This window comes from Thunnus thynnus, chromosome 6, assembly GCF_963924715.1.
Source record: "Thunnus thynnus chromosome 6, fThuThy2.1, whole genome shotgun sequence".
Lineage (NCBI taxonomy): Eukaryota > Metazoa > Chordata > Actinopteri > Scombriformes > Scombridae > Thunnus > Thunnus thynnus.
In genome coordinates, this window is record NC_089522.1 from 12636200 (window position 1) to 12653451 (window position 17252).

At 38.7% G+C, this 17252-nt stretch overlaps 3 protein-coding genes across 9 annotated transcripts in view; 1 reads left to right on the forward strand and 2 right to left on the reverse strand.

The window, feature by feature from the left end:
• Positions 1-189: 189 nt before the first annotated feature.
• espn (espin) overlaps positions 190-17252 on the reverse strand; it is a 48741-nt gene continuing 31678 nt past the window's right edge. For all 3 annotated transcript variants that reach the window (XM_067591781.1, XM_067591782.1, XM_067591779.1), the window contains 5 exons: positions 16007-16152; positions 14873-15250; positions 5760-5839; positions 4334-4354; positions 190-2514 (listed from right to left, as the gene is read on the reverse strand). In XM_067591781.1, the coding sequence (XP_067447882.1) occupies positions 2367-2514; positions 4334-4354; positions 5760-5839; positions 14873-15250; positions 16007-16152 (773 nt within the window). In that variant the 3' untranslated portion in view covers positions 190-2366. The remainder of the gene's footprint in view (positions 2515-4333; positions 4355-5759; positions 5840-14872; positions 15251-16006; positions 16153-17252) is intronic.
• acot7 (acyl-CoA thioesterase 7) overlaps positions 3455-17252 on the forward strand; it is a 130531-nt gene continuing 116733 nt past the window's right edge. For 3 of the 5 annotated variants that reach the window (XM_067591785.1, XM_067591793.1, XM_067591788.1), the window contains exons 1-3: positions 3455-3568; positions 5802-5895; positions 7346-7483. The gene's annotated coding sequence lies outside the window, so the exon portion shown is untranslated. Of the gene's footprint in view, positions 3569-5801; positions 5910-7345; positions 7484-17252 lie in introns of all 5 variants that reach the window. The other 2 variants (XM_067591786.1, XM_067591787.1) reach the window with 2 other exon arrangements.
• Positions 9851-13267, reverse strand: LOC137185235 (espin-like protein). The gene is made up of 2 exons (XM_067593585.1): positions 13262-13267; positions 9851-12970 (listed from the first exon to the last, which is right to left on the reverse strand). Exons 1-2 carry the CDS (start codon positions 13265-13267, stop codon positions 10793-10795), a joined length of 2184 nt encoding a protein of 727 aa, XP_067449686.1. The 3' UTR covers positions 9851-10792.

Consider the following 17252-nt stretch of genomic DNA (forward strand, 5'->3'; position numbering starts at 1 on the left):
TATTGTTAACCTGCTCTAGATTTTTGGGAAGTATTATATTCACACCAGCACAAGCCAAAAAACAAACTTTAATGTACTGAAAGCCACTTTTAGTGTATATATGGACACCCTTAAACTTCAAAACCAATATCTAGTGGATTTTATTGTACACGTGTTTCTGTTGAAGTCAACACAAGCACACTCTGAACATTGTTTGGTGATTAAAGATTTATTTTCTTCATTTTTAACAGTCTGAAAATATAATTATACATGAATTAGCCAACATTCTATTCAAGCAAGGCTGAGACATGTAATATAATGCAATATGGAAACAATGAGATGACAAAATTTGGAGAGGGTCACTATATACAGAGTTTATATATATATATATATTTATATATATAGAAAATCAAATGGCAATGACGTTTACATCATTTTTAATTTCAACATCATATGGCATCCGATGAAAGTGAATTAGAATATTTCCAAATAATTCCCCTGACTAGGACCATGTCTTTAATGACCACATGACGTGTACGCTTGATTTGTAAAAATGTACACCCAACATAAACGTAGTAAACATGTAGAATATTTTCCATTATGTGGGAATACCTAAGTGTCACATTCAGAAATAGACATCCAGCATGATTGTGAGATCCAGTTACTTGTTAAATGTCAGTGCACAGATTCTTACTCTGCTAAGATTTAACATGCGTCTTCTCAGTTCTACCAAAAACATTCAACACAGATTTTCATATTCAGCCTGAAATTGTTGAACGCTCAACAAACGTGTGAATCCTAAGAGCTGTTTAGACCCGAGAAATTATGAATAAAACAAGCTGTTTAATAATCAACCTGACATTTGTGTCAATTCTGTCACCTAAAAATGATCCCCCTGAAGTCTAGAGTGAATTATACAGTACATTGTGTAAGTTTTGTTCTTCTTTTGTTATCAGATGTTTGACCAAAGACATGAAACTAGACTCTTCACACTAGTGGCTGCAGATGAAACACAGCTGGCATTATCTACTGATAATTTTTGTACATTTCTGATGTTACACCTGTTTCTGGCAGAAAGAGTAAGTAGATCTGCCCATTAAAGATTTATCCTCCAGGTTTACGGGGACAATGTCTGGAACAGGACACGGGACAAACTGATGTCTTTTCTCTACTCGCTCATTATTCAGTGTGTGCAGATGAGATGTCTGGTGTAAGATGCTGCTTTTTTAAAAAAAGGCCATGCTCAAATAGAAACCTTGCAGGATCGTATTCAAATAGTGTGTTTTTCTTTTGTGAAAATTCAGGGCCCTGGATCAAATGTGCTTAATAATACATCACAACATGTTTGATACACATTATGCAACACATGCACACAACATTTCACATTCATGATCACAATAGCTTAACACATAGGTCACATATAGAAAAATGAATTACGAACATTGCGGCGTTTTTGTTTTCCAGTGATAATTAATAAAATTTGCACAGCTACATAATCTTTACATTAATTAAAATAGGATATATATCAGTATTCCAAATCCACAGAGAAATGACAACAAGCTTATCTAAAGAAAACAGATTAGTTTGAAAAGTGTTAGGATTTGTTTCTTACAAGAATTACAACTCTGGCAGTAAAATGAAGCCATTTAGAAAGTGCTTCTAAGAGCTTGATACAAAAATCTCAAGACTAAGTATATAACATGATAAAGATGCGATACAGTCTACGTACAGAATGCATTAGCTGCTTCAGGGTTTAATAAGCCGTTTGCTGAGTTGTGATGACACAACTGTTGCGGAGCTACTTTTCCATTCATTACATAATGGTGAGTGCGGCTAATAAAGGGAAACATAAATCCAATGACAGGCTTTGTCCTCCATGGCAGTGATGCTCACAAATAGCCGCTCTCCATTTATCATAAACCTGTTTGTTTGAGTAAATCTTCTATGTGAAACAGCCTCTGATGATTTGCAGGAAAGCAAATAGCCAGATAACTAAAAATAACCTTAATGTAGTTAAGGACACACGCAGTTATAGCAAATGTCTAAGTGAGGACAATCAGTGCATGTCACGGCTATTGTTAACGCTAAAAGACTAAAAGAGTTTGTGTCCATGAGACTTTCAATGGGAGGTGGAGGGTCACACTGCTGTGCTTCAGGCAGGCTGAGCCTCAAAGCCTGTGCGGACAGCAGCAGCTGTAGTGTGGTCCTGTGTTTCAGGAGGCCGAAGAGTGAGACAGAGGTTAGAAGAGACAATATCTTCCCCACTGTCCAGTGTACAGAGCAGAGTGGAGGATCAGACAGGGGGATGCGTATAGTGAAGGCCTTGGGGGTGGGGGGTGTGAGGGTGGGGAGTGCTGCAGGGCGGAGGAGGGATGAGATGGCCCAGGTCACTGTTTGGCTATATCCCCTTTCTTCAGGATGATTTGTCGCTGCCAGGGGGCCAGCTTGGTCTCGTCGTAGCCCATGGTCCGTAGTCGCTCCTGCTCCGTCTTCTCTTCCTTCTCTTTGGCCTGTTTGGCCTGCTCTTCTGCTTTTCTAGATGCATTCATGAAGAATAGAGGACAAAGGTTCAAAAACAAAAAATATATTAGAATTGTATAGGAAACTTATGTAAAGTTTACTTACAAAATGTGTTAACAGGCCTTTTCAATCACCAAAGTCTCAAACAACATTGGTTTATATAATATATAGTGATACACACTTACATGAAGAGTTTACAGTTAGTACTCTAGTTGGATTGTCTAATGAGTCATGTAGGATTGAGCTTTTTCCTCTATTATTACACTACATGGCCAGTAGTTTGTGGAAACCAATATCTCATTTCAAAACAATGTGTGTTAATACACTGCCATAACAGCCTCCACCCCTTCTGTGAAGGCATTAATGAAGTCAAGCTCTGATACTGGGTAATAAATGGCCCCTGGCTGGTAATTTGTGTCCCACTTCATCAAGTCAGGGCTCTGTGCAGGCCAGTCTAATTCTTCAAAACCAAAATGACAATAACATTTCTTTTTGGACCTGGCTTTGTGCACACAGGCATTGTCATGTTGAAACAGGGCAGGGCCACACAAAACACACTTTTGCTTTAATATCATTGTATACTGTAAAATGTATCTTCAGTATAACTAGAGGGTCTAGCCCAAAGCCGAAAAAGTGCGTATTCATTTTTGTTTTTTTTATTTACGTTTATATACTTTTTTTCTTCTGGTGGTCCGGGGTGTACACAATATAGTATAGTTCTGTATTTATCTTCATTCATTTGAGCACCGAGGACAGCACGTTGACGGAAAAAGGAAAGAAAAACGTGACATTACGTCACTCTGGTGTGATCATTTGATTGGCTGATGAGCCCACGTGGGATTAAATTACCGCGACACTGAAAGTTTTAAAGTACGCAGCTGCAAGGTGTCAAGGAAGAGTCACTTTGGCCTGCTAACTACCCTAATGTTTTAAAAACACTGCGTCTAGACATATCGTTTCCGGCTATTTCACTGTAAACAACAACATTCATGGCGTATGTGACGTTTTTACTCCACAAATGCGACCTGTTCAGTCCGCAGGAGAAGTTATTTATGGCCCAAAATGACAGGTGCGTGTGTGGTGGTGGTGGTCTGGTGTGTTGTGGGTTTAGTTTATGGCGTTAGCATTGAGCCCTGGCATAGCTAATGTTAGCTTATCTTTGAGGGCGAAGTCTTCGAGGATTTCTACAATTATTCTTCTGTTTATACATTTGTATAACAGAGATTTTCAGTCAGCAAAGCAAACAACAGAAAAACAGAAAGGGGCAACACTTACTGACATAAGCTGTTATGTAACAACAATAAAACCGCAATACTTTTTCTGCCAGTACAAGTGATGCTAAATAGGCATTTCTGGCACAACTTCACCTACTTACAAGCTGCATGGAGAAGAGAAAGGGCTTATAAAAATCTGAGAAGAACAACTTTACTCAATAAAGTTGTTCTTTAGACTACATAATGTTGGAGTTTTGACCTCCTTTGTACAAGTGATACTAGTAAAAAGCTTCCTCAGTGCTCTTTTCTTTTTTCCCTTCTAGTTTTAACACAGGCTTAGCTAGTGTTTAGTTTTTGGTTGTTACTGCAGATAAGGAAACAATCTGTAAACACTTTAAACAGATTTGTTTAAGTTGTCTCCCCCGTATCAGTTCTCATTCATCTTCATAACCTCATATACTGTGTAAACATGGGACAAAATGTGACAATTTATGGCCACTAGATGGAGGACTTGATCTCTGTTATGAAATCATTGAGGCTTGTCTTTTCAACATTATCACATTTTACAATAAGCTCGATGTTATGTGAGCATTATTATAAAGAAAAGTATTTTTTCTTACCTCTTCTGGTCCCTTTCACATCAGGTGGGTGTAAACACAAAAAGAAATGGTAAATATCTCAAACAGCAACAACAGTTATCTCATAAAATTACACCACATGCATTAAACCACATACTGTCCATTATAAATCTTCCCAACTCAAAAAGTGGGCTGACATTACAAACATAAAACAATTATATTATAGCAGAAAAATGCAGAGAAATTTCTTAAATATATCAATAAAACAGAAATAATAAATAAAGTAAAGACAGATGAAAACTTTGTAGTTTGTAACAACAAATCTGTATCTGTATCATCTCTTCTTTAAGGTAAATATTAAAAACCAAGAAGAAACATCCTGTCTGCCAGCCAACTTTGCATCTCTTAATGAATTTCATCTTCAGCCATAATCACAACCACACTATCGATTCAATGTAATACTTAGCCCCGCTGCACGTACACTAGATTTCAAAATGTCATTGCAAACATGGTTACTCAACTTCACACTGACACTGTCCATTTTACTGGTTAAACTTTCTGTTTACAAAACATCAGTCTGCTTCTGACTGTCACATGTGTGGCTCCATAAACTAGTTCTCTGTAAACGAGTTAACATCACAAGGAGCGTTATGTCTACAGTCACTGATAAGAGATTTTGGTAGATCTGCATGAATTCTTTAAGTATAAATATATTGATAATTCAATGGATTAGTACAACAATGATTTGCAGAGTCACAGATTGTCTGTAGTAGCAGAAAAGCTGAATGCTTGTAGAGTTAAAAACCACCTCGTCCAACAACATACATTTCCTGTTGTGTCCATGGATCCATTCTGTCTGGAATAAAGCTGACATCGTGTATTGTGATGCACTTGTTAAGCAAAACAGTGGAAAAAATATGCCTCCATCAAGATAATTATCCATTATTAAAATGTGTGCATCTCCAGATTGTTCCAGACATTCACTTCAGCATCATGTACAGCCTCCATATTTCTCCTCTTGGAATGAGGCTCTATGACTCTGACACCAAAAAAATCAGTAGGAACTGTATGACGGTAATCAGTCAGTGCAGACTAAAATCTCTGGGTTATTTTCAGCCTGTTAAATAATTTCCTTGAAAATTCATGCTCAACTGCAAAGTCTAGCTAATAAAGTGCCTCCAGAGTAGATGTACTGAGTTTAGAAAAATAAACAGAACTATGGACAATTATAACAAAAACTAAACACACACAGTGTTCCACTCAGGCCACCTGCTGCAAGGTGATTTCCCCCCCCCCAAGAGCTCTTTCACATCCTTATTTGCAAGGGTATCTTGGTGAAGAGACACCCATGAGCATGCTAACACACACAGACACAATGAACACAATCTCCCCCTACTGGCCCAGGACATAATGATACTAGATAAGATTTGAAACACACATGTAGAGGAACACAGCTTTTATTACTCACTTCTCTTCGTCCAATTTTTTCTTCATCATGTCTCTCCTCCAGGCCGGCATTGATGCCAGACGTGCTGCCTCCTCCTCAGCCTGTGGAGGGGCAGAGGGGTCAGGAGAGAGACAGAGAGAGATGGGGGTCCACACCAGTCAGTAAAGGATTGTAATACCAGCTCTCCTATCCTGCTTTGCATGACCTCATTCCCTGTCAGATTATCCTCCAATAAATTTAATGTGAAATTTAAGTTGTCTTTCAAACAAACATTGTACAAAGCGTTTTGGTGGGGGCAAAGAAAACCTCTGTAGCCTCTGTAACCCTCCTCTGCTTTTGAAATACAGAACATTTACCACAGTCTTTATAGCTGTAGTGCACCATCACGAACTGATGGTTAGTGAAATGATCAGTGTCCTGTAAGGCCACAGGTTCAATCAGCATCAAGCCTATCAGTCTAGAGGAGTCATCTGTATATTTGTATGGGGAAACATTCAATACATGATGTCAGTTATAGCTGCGTGCTACAGTTGTAATTAATATCACAATATGTATGAAAATCAAATTAAACATGATCCAACTGATGCTCATTGCAATGCCTGTGTGGTTCAGTGGTTTGACAACTAAATTAAGGAACAAACTTAAGATTATGCAAAATAATATTAAGGATTGGTTAAATGCATCCCCTCGAACATTATTTCATGTTGATAGCCATGAATTCAGATGGGTCGGACTCTTGCCAGCACAGCTCAGGGTAGAATAACAGAAGCTGCATCATATGTACAATATTATCAGTGGGTGTGCTCCTCAACGCTTGTGCTCACAGATAACAGACGTCCATACTCAGCATGGCTGTAATACCAGTAATACCAGGGCTGCTGTGCGTTCATTTCCAGTACCATAAGTAAATTATGTAGCCAGAAGTTACACTGGAGATGTGTTGTGAAACAGCCTTCTGTTATACTACCAGGTGTTATAAAACAAGAGGTTCAATTACTTCAGCCATCAAATTAGGTGTTTTAATGTGGATGTTTATTATTTAAATTGTGCTAATGTCATTTTGAATTTAAGGATTTTCTTTGTTTAGTTTTATGTTGTATGTCTTTTAACATCTTGTGACCATGTTGAAAATAAGTTTTAACATTGTCTGTAATGCATAAATAACACATATCATAACTGTCCCACTGTTATGCATTATACCAGAAACACTTCAAATGTGCAAAACAAAATTATTGAAGCGTTTCACACCTGCAGTGTCACATAAAGCATTTCTACATGTGAAAGAGGGCAGATAAGCACTTGCATGGAGAAGAATAAACTGTAATGAAACATTAGACCATCCTTTCCGCTCAAACACATTCTCAAATGTCAAATTTTAGACAAATTGCCTTCATGGCAGACTTAGGAGACTAAACATTGCTTAAATCATATATGTTACGTAAACTGATGTATGTACTTAAAACAACAAACAGAGCTCACAATAGGTACTCTTCTCCTGTTTGTTTAAAATAAGGTAAAGTAATGGTAAGTAAATGGACAGGACTGTTTAACAGGAGGTTCTTTCAGACAGCACACATACGGTAACTGGATCTTTTTCTCTCGTTCAGGCTGTAATTGGAGGTGGAGCGGGGAGCAAGAAAGAGGGCAGCCATCTTGGATTTCTCATCTTTGCCTGACAAGATACATTATCCTTTTGAATTCCTCTTTCTAAAGCGTTTCACTTGCCCTGGCAAACATGAATCCAGGTAAGATTATCTTCGTAATTAAATTTTAATGATTCCCCTGGGAATTACAGAGCAAGAAAAAAAATCTAGACAAAAATTACCTGATAGATTTACTATGGAAAGTGATCTGAAGTGCACTGGTAATTAATTCACATGGTTAAATGTGGATTGTATTACCACTTACTGTCCATCCACAAGTCACAGATTTACTTGTGTTTGTTACCTTACAATAGGTCACATAGGCCTGAGGGATGGCACCCATGGCACCCTAAAGTTTTGTGACTAAAGATTAAAGAATTACATATGCCCATGTTTTAAAAGACTAATTCTGACTTGGCTTTTTTCCCTTACTGCATTTTTTGTCACATTTTGTGAAAAGGGTTTGTTCAGCTCTGCCTCTTCCCTAAACACAGCTTATTTGCATTATAGGCAGTCAAACCAATGGACAGGCTACATGTATCATCAGCATTAGCCACCGCTAATGATTACATAACAAAGCTTATGCTTCATTTTTCAGGTGTCTGAATTAGAAATTTCTCCCTGACATTGTAAAATAAGATTTTAAAACAGATTTGGAACAAAAGGTCATAATGTTATATAAACTTATGAATTGTAACTGATTTTGCACTTTGTTGTGTATTACTGGATGTAGAGCATTTAATTTGCTTATTACATCATTCAATATCAGCTGTGTAATATGAACATTAGGAAAGCAACATACACAAATAATTACAGTATGTAGTGTTGATGCAGAGATCCAAAAAACAGTATTATAATGTACTAAAGCACTAATCAACACACATTTTAAAAAAACTAGTGTGAGCTAGAGAGTTTAGCCAGTACATTGCATCAGGCTGGCAAGCATCCATTACAACCATCAATGGATGAAATACAAAATTGTGAACAAGTAAGCCTCTCAAAGTACCCAGTGATTCAGACAAAACTTGTATGACATGTAAAGGTATCTCCACACTGTTCTGGATCATGACTATGAATTGTCGGGTTCATGTGAGTAAGAAGATCTGAGTTTATCAGCCACGTTCATCTGGCATTAGACAAGTTGACCTTGATATTAACTAACAAACATGGCAGATGCTTTATTATTATAATATTATGAGATGTCATGTTGTGACAGTTGGGGGCAATTTGTATAGTGTTATTGCTAATAAACATGATAGAGGAATAGGTATTTGGCAGTTATAAGCTCCTTGTTTTTTGTGCTGGTGGGTTGCAGTGGGTCTTGAATTTGGCAGTCAGGTTGAGTCTTCAAGATGCGGGAACTCATGTCTGAGCAGACCTCTGGTTTAAAAACAGTGGGCCATTACCTGTTACATTTAGCTCTGTGTGGTATCTAGCAATAAAATATTTCCATATATTAACTAATAAAGACAAGGAATACATAAACCTTTGTATAGTCTGGTCACATTTTGTTAAATTGGGTTTAGAACTACAATCAATTTAATGAATGGAAAGTTTGAACTTGACATTCTTAGTTGTTTGCTGTGTTATACTGTATGTTTATGCTATATGTTAATGACCAGGATTAAGTGTAGACTTCACAGTCAAATGAATGTGTGCAACCAATACTGTAAATACAAAATGTGCCCCTGTACAGTGTACAAGCTTGGCAGAATAAAAGTGGTGCCAAATATAGATCTGTACGTGACTAATACTGTATAACGTAACTGTTGATACTAAGAGCATCACCACATACTCTTTACTGAGCTGTTTATATTCACCAAATCTGACACACATACTTTACATGAATACAAACCTATATATATATATATATATATATATATATATATATATATATATATATATATATATACACACACATATATATAAAGCTTTAAGTTTACCAGCTGACCGCCTTCCCTTTTGGGCTGTGAGTTGATAAAGATTCACTGTAACCTCATTATGGTTTCTGTAAGCCATGAATAGCATGACAGCGGGTGGTGCTAAGAGGGTTATTTGAAGGTAATCTTGATGCTGGAGAAAACACTATGAGAATAGTGTGGTTCTTCACAGCGAGTGTTTGTCAGTGGCTCTTTCATTGGTACGTGTATCAGTGTGATTATTTAGTTCCTCTACCATGATGGAAACAAATAATGTCTTATCAAGTATATTCATTTCTCCATTCCGATATCTGTTTTCATGTGTTTAAGTTAAACATGTGATGTAGAATTATGTAGGAAACTAAAATCAATCAATCATCAAATCAATCAAAAACTAAAATCATATAATCACAAAAATGTCAACAAACTTTATTTCTAACAGCAATGTAGAAACCAAATAATAAAGGAACACAAATTAATTATGGAAAGCTTGAGCAAATCTCTCAAAAACACTCAAATTATAAATAGAGTTACAAAAACTTAATGGAACAAATACAAATACTTAATTTGATGGTTTATTTGATGAAAGATTTAGATTATTTGTCAGGTGAATATTTAAATTTGCTAACAGAAATTTACAATTTTGGAGTTCTGCATTACTCATGATAAGGAAACAGAATCTGAACTGTTTCTCCAGACCTTTAACATACCCACTAATCTTTGTAATCTATACTGAAAGGCACACATTGTATGAACAAAATCATGAGGTCACAGACTTAAAGACAAAAAACCTTTGAGAACCACAAAATAACCTTAAACTCGAGCAAAGCCACTAAAGACCTAGTTTCTTTGCCTTTGAGTTCAAGCAAAAAAGAGTACTTAAAACAATACCATTTTGTGCCCTCACTGTCACTATTGTATTCCTAGTAACTGTCTAACCAGGTACTCTTTGTAGTTTAATAGTGAAGTGAATCCCTTGCCTTCTTGAGATGGTGAATCAATGAAACTACCTCAACATGAAATGCAATCTGAAGTATTCAGTATAAACCAGGTATGTAGAGTTTAACCAATTATGTCCTTCAGTACAAAGACAATCTAAACAAACACTCTACACAACTTTTATGGCAAATCGTATCCTTTAAAAACTTGTTTTCCTAGAAGTAGTGTACCATGGCAATCTATCATAGATTCAAAAAGCACTTGGTTCAACACAATTCAAAAGGCTTGTAGCAATTTTATGCGTCTTTTGACATCACAGGCTTTCTTTTCATCCACTTAGGGATATGCAAGTGGTGAAGTCAGCACAGCTTAGTGGATGCTCTTTGCCTTGCTGCAGTTAAGTCCCTTATGTGACATGGCCTAAAAGCTAACACACCAGATTAGTTTCATCTCCACTGTGCGGGTTAGTTCCCTTGATCATGATCTTCATGCATTTCTTCTCTGGTTGTGCATGTGGATCATACTTTAAATAAACCCATAGTCCACAGAGTTGTTAGATATCAAAAAGCTCAGCTTCCTTTTCTTTCCAGAAAGCAAAGCTTCGGTCAATGTATCTGATGATCTCCTCATTGCTGAACTCTTTGAGCTCATAGATGACTTTAATTGAGTCTTCATTAGGTTCATCTCTGGGTGGAGGTTTATCAACGTGAGGTTCCTCTATGATTTTAACAGTAACAGGTGGAACATCCTTAACTGGATCTGGTCCTGTGCTTTCTGTTGTGTCCTGCAGTGTCTCAGCTTTTGCTGTTGCATCAGTGTGTTGTACAGTTTCGGTTGCCAAATTCTGCATACTGTCCTGCTCTGAACCTGTCCCATTAGAAACTCTAGCCACATTTGATGACATCTGCTCAGTGGCTTTTATGTCCCCCTGAGCATTGTCCGCTGAGTCCTGCAGGGTTCTCTGCTCCACACACTGACTATTGACAGCTACACCATCCAGGGGTGCAGGAGGTGGTGATGATAGAGAAACATCTGATTGTGGGGTTTGTGCAGGTGGAGTATACTGAGCATTTGGAGGTGCTGAAGCAGGGTTGGTAGGTGGTGGAGGAGGTGGAGGATGAGAAGGTGGGGGAGGGAGTGACTCCTGCACTGGTAGGGTGGACATGTCAGGAGACATGGAACGTAGAGAAGCCGTCATCATCCCTCCTCCATCATCTGAGTCTCCAAAATACTTGAGCTTTAGGTCTTCAAAACCATCCGCCCAGTCACGTTTTCCTCTCTCAATTTCCTCCATGACCTCCTTGTGAAACTGCCTTATGACCTCCCATTTATGGCTACCAAGACGATCAAACATCTCATAGCACAAGAGGTGACGGAATTTGCGCTCACTGCGAGACATGTTCATTTCCAGCAGTTGGAAGTATCCAAGCATGAAGAGGTCAAGGGTTAGGCTTTCATAGCTCACAGGTGACCCACTGATGTGTGGCAAGAAGTGCTCTGGCCAGTAGATCATCTGGGCACGGCTCAGCCTGCGAATCTGGCGTGTGGGCACTTGGCTCATGATTGTCCTCCAGTGGCCAATCAGATTCCCTACTACCTGCTTTGATTTCATGAAAAGGAGAAGTTTGTCGTCTTCACTCTGCATCTCCTCACCAATCTGTGCACTAAATTGGTTGTAATCCTCCCAGCCAACATCTAAATGATTTCCTCTCCTGCCAGCATATTTAGTCCGGTAAGATTCAGAGATGGTATACTTCCGCCAGTGTTCAAGGAACAGGAAGACAATCCTTTCTTTCCTCATTTCAATGCATTCCTGGACATAGCTTAGATCTGTTTGCACCTCCAAACTTCTTGTTAGTTGATCATTTCTCAAAATGGGGTCTGCAGAAAGAACCTGGTTGAACTGTTCAATGTTGGTTGGAGCCATTATTTCAGTGGGCACATACGTCTGAGGAACATGAGATGCAATGATAACTGGCTCTTCAACAAGCGGTAAGAGTGATTCCTCCACTGAAGGTAAATCTCCATTTGTGTGGGACTGAAGGACTTCAGCAGAGGAATAAGGGACATCATCCTCTCGAATAGTCTCTGGACGATAACTAGACTCACTTACCACAGGGAGTGACCTCTTGCGTTTGTACACTCTATTTGCTTTGTTATCTGTAGACTGCGGTTGATTCTGAATTTCATAATTGGCCTTGAGGTTCTTCACTGAAACTCCACACTGCTTTATCTCCTTCTCCACATCCTCTCTTGTTGAGAAGGATTGAGACCGTCCAATAAATCCAACTGATCCTGCTGGATCAGCTTGACCTGCACTCACATTCTTTGTCTCTTCTTGAGAATATCCAGGACATATAAGATCCAAAATGTCTATCTCTTTTCCCCCCAGGGTGGCAAGAAGAATGGCCATACTCTTGAGTAGAGTAGAAATCTTGCTGCACCACCCTGGAAGATCTTCAGCTTGGCCATGTACCTGCTTTGGATTGACTGAGAAATGCCCTTGATGGAGGGCAGCAGATACTGGTAGAAGCTGGTGAAGTTCCCGCTCCAGTTCTTCCAGCTCCTTCTCAACCTCTGAGACCTTGTGCATCACCTGCAGGTTCTCAATTTGCTTCTCAATGCGGTTGAGGTCATCCTCTGTCATCAATTCCCCAAATGGGCCCAAAATGGCATTATGGACGTGGGAGTAGTGCCATTCCTGAGGCTGGTAGTGCCCACTTGCCGCAAACTAAATCAGAAGTCAAAGGAGACCACAAGAAAAGGAAAAAAAAGGAAGGAGGGGGGGAATTCCTTCAGCTTGGAGTTCCTTGTGTGAACACACGCTTCAGTGCAAATCCTTCTCGACACACAGGTTTTACATGGATTTAGTGGTGCAATGGCACTGCCTCATTACAAGCATCAAACTTTTGTTTCGAGTAAACGAGAACAAAAAGCTTTGTCCTTTTTGAATTAATATGCAAACTATATATTTATTATACCAATATGGATATGCTTAATCCCCCTTTTCCCAGTTTCTCACTCCCATTTTTATGAATCAGTTTTTATGTGCTTGTTTAGTTTAAAGGGTAACTACACAAAGGCTGAGAATCCTGCTTTTCATCTTGCTGCATGTTCTGTCTGCAACCCAGATATGATGTAATACTGCACTGTAGTGCAATGTTACATCACCATTGGATACTGTCACCAGTGCAACAGACCACACTTCAGTCCACACCCAACAGTGATACTAAAACACACTGGGTGTGGTTAGAGGTGCAACAGAGTTGAAACTTTCAACCCAGAGAGGTCGTTGCAACAAAGTAAAAGTAAAAGTGGTGGTGTGGAGTTACTCTTTAATAGATCATGATCTCCATGCAAAAAACAAGACAAAACATTTAAATGGGATGGCATTAGGGTTTTTATACATTTTATTTGCTCTGTTTTGCAACTTTTAGAGTAAAGTGCTATGCAATTGTAGTTATTATTAGTATTTTTATTAGTGTTATTGTTATTAGTACTGGTTGACCTGTAGTGTGAATGGGCTCGGCATCACACCACTGAATCGGCATGTAACACCTTGAAACCGCAAAACTCCATCATCAAACACCAGCCCACACTGTGAATCCATCTGTCAAGTGTGTTAATGCTGTGATGGGCATTGTAGCCAAGTGTTCAATTCACTGCACTCCAAAGACTCTGTTGCTATTATCAAGAATATAAATATGAAAAAAGAAACATGCATAGAGATGCCCAAAGAAACATAAGTAGTCAACACACTGATAACTACATTCAGAGTTTTCTAAGTCAAATGTCATTTCATGCAATTACTGAATATCTCACTAAAATACAGTTAGACGTTTTAATGATGCCCCTGCATCTCAAGAAATAAACAAAAAGCTACATGTCAGCATTACTGAACAACATTAAAGAGAATTATCTACCTGCTGGATCATTTAAGAGTATAGGAATAAAGCAATAAACTACTAATAAATCAAATTTAATCAATCAAATCACATATCGCATAGAGTCCTTCTGTGTTACGCGGGACTAACAAGTGTTCAGATTGGCACAGTATAAATTACTTATTAATACCATGTCTAAATACACATATTACCACACACACTGCAGTGACTATACCGAGAGGTAAATTTCATAGATTGTAAAGCCAAATAATTGTATTTACACACAACGCTTGTTTAGGAAAGCCCACTGTGCGGGCTGAAACCCTTGTGAATAACTCTGGCCAATGCATTTGTTCTGAAGATAAGTATATGGCAGGTGATGGCAACTAAACTACAAAAAAAGCTGAAAACATCATCATGCCAAGAAGAAAGCATAAATGCTAAATGAACCTGTAAATGTGTAGTCTTGACTCCCATTGGATGTTTCACACTCGACTAACTGTTTGAGTGACAAGTCTTAACGTAAGAGCAACACTTATGTCATGCATGAATGCTAAAATACATTCATACAACCTCTGTTCAAAATCACAAAAATCCACACTCAAATCCAAAGCCAAGCAGCTATCCCCTTTTGTGTCATTAATTATTTTAAAATGAAGCCGTGTAACCAAGTTTTCAGAGCATTTAAAATTTACAGGACCACAAATGGGATAGCTAACACATGACAAATCTTGAAATATCATCCCTACCTTGCGTTTGTGCTCGTCCTCCTCTTGCATCTTGACCTGAAGCTTTCGTACCATCACCTGCCTCTTCCACTCAGGGATCGCTTTTCCCTGCTCGTCATGAGTGGGCACAAGTGCCTCCACATCTGCGAGGCTTGTCTTCCGCCCTGCCTCTGCTCCTGCTTTGCCACCACCACTGTTCCCATTGATCACAGAGTTGGAGGACAGCTGCTCGTAGCTTCCAGAGGTTGACATGGTCTTTGCAGATCCGCAGCCAGTTGGGCTGGGGCTGGGACTCGGGGTTGTGGGTGGGGAGGTGACAGACGTATTGGACGGTGGAGGGGATGGCGGCTTGGCTGGTGAGATACAAGTGCGAGTCTCTGATGGAGGTGAGGTGTTTCCCTGGAGGAATATAAAGACACAGGTGGACAAGAGAACATGAAGTGTGACAAAACTGATTTTTTTTAAACCAGTAACGTCTCTTCTGACTATATCCTTAGACATACTGTAGCTAGGGCAATAAAATGCATTCTTGTCGAAATTTAATGTCACACAATGCCAAGATTTCTTTCAGATCCTGAGACATTAACTAGCTTTCTGACAGATTTAATCTTTCCTCTAGTCAGCCTTTACTTAGATGAAGTTTTATTTAACTGAAGAACTCATAACTCACTTGACATACTCAGTATAAATGATGATATTGTAATGCGAGTTAAATGACTGAGGTCATTTATGGCCTTAAAAGACCAATAACAACACTACAGAGCTACACACTCTTTAGAAGGAGCTATGCAGTATGGCATTGTGTATCTGGAAAAGGATAACAAAGTGACAAAGAAATGAAGTGTTTCTACATTAAAATTAGAGACTGGGATCTAAGTACTGTATTATAGTTCTCATAGTTGAGGAGGTCTGTTCAGAGAGTTCTGTCGTCCCTTTGCTACTGCTTGCAGTTTTTAAATTCATGAAAACTTGATTAATTTCTATCTCTTAACTGCATACATTTAACTCAGCGTGTCTTTGCATTTACTGGCACTGTCTCACAAAGTGGAGACAGTAATTGCGAAAACTGTGGCTGAATTTCTAACTTAATCAATTCTCTATTTGTAACTATTAAATAAATGTATAATCAGTAGTGTAGAAAGGCTGTGGATCTACATTGTTGCCTGTTGGTCCGCTGTTGGAATAGACAGTGGTGTAGCCTTTACTGTGAGGTGTGGGCTTGAGGCTCTTCCCTGCTTTGATCTCTGCCAGCAGCTCCGAGTTGTCGCCAGTGGGGGACATCATGTTGAAAGATTTTGCGCCTGCAGAAAAGTGAAACCAGGTAGAAAGAAAGACGAAAAAGAGAGAGTGAGAGAGATACACTGAAGAAGAGGGAGCAAGAGAGGGGTTGGGTGGCATTTCAGTGTTAAATATTTCATCCGATCAGGCAGGTAGCAATGCTGACCTGGAGCGTGTTGTACAGTGATGGCAGGTCATTATGGTGTAGTCACTGTTTCTCATGGGTATGTTTCTTTTTAGATTTCTTTGCTTTTACGGGCATTTGTCTTCATACCTCTTGGGGTTCAGGGTTTTGTTTTGTCTCTCTGAGACAGTTTGACACCATTTGGATTCATCAAATGGCTCCCAAGCTACCAAACTGCACTGAATATGTTTCAGAGACAAATAGACCAGTGAGAATTCGGCATATTTGGCAACTGTTGCATCAATCAGCAGTCGCAGTGAGCTGAGATGAGATGGGGAGGAGCAGTTCAAAATTATTTCACTACAGTGAACCCAAAGAAAGGAGGCACACAGTCTCTTAGAGTGTCACCTGACGTTAATGTATACAGCTAAGCTGCTACTGAACTTTCAGATTTTTTAAAAAGTAGGTCTGTGGTAAAATGTATGCATTCAGCTTCCACGGACCCTAATCTGCTTATAGTGAACAATGCAACAAATTCACACAGACGTCAACTACGACCTCTATTGGTATTGCCATTACAAAGAAACTGTGTTTCCACTTTTAAAGGACAGACAAAATTACAGGAATTTGAAATGTCAATAAGGCAATGTCAAAGTAGTGCTTACATGTGGTGCCACAGTTTTGTACAGTTACTTTATACATGCACTAAATGTTATTAAAACTTTAATCAATTAACAGTAACAAATTAATAAACAAACAAATATGCTACAATGTCAATAGGAAAGTACTAAAATATGAAACCATGACAATGTAGCTACTAGTTTAACATCACCTATCCAAAGAACTTAAGCTTTAGCTGGAAAATGTTCAAATCAAATACATAGTGTATTGTTCTTCTATAACAGCAGCTACACATTTTTATTTTACAAAATTTCAATATCACACAATTTGTCCAAAACACACCAAGAACCAACAGCTACCTCACCTGTTTTAGTGAAT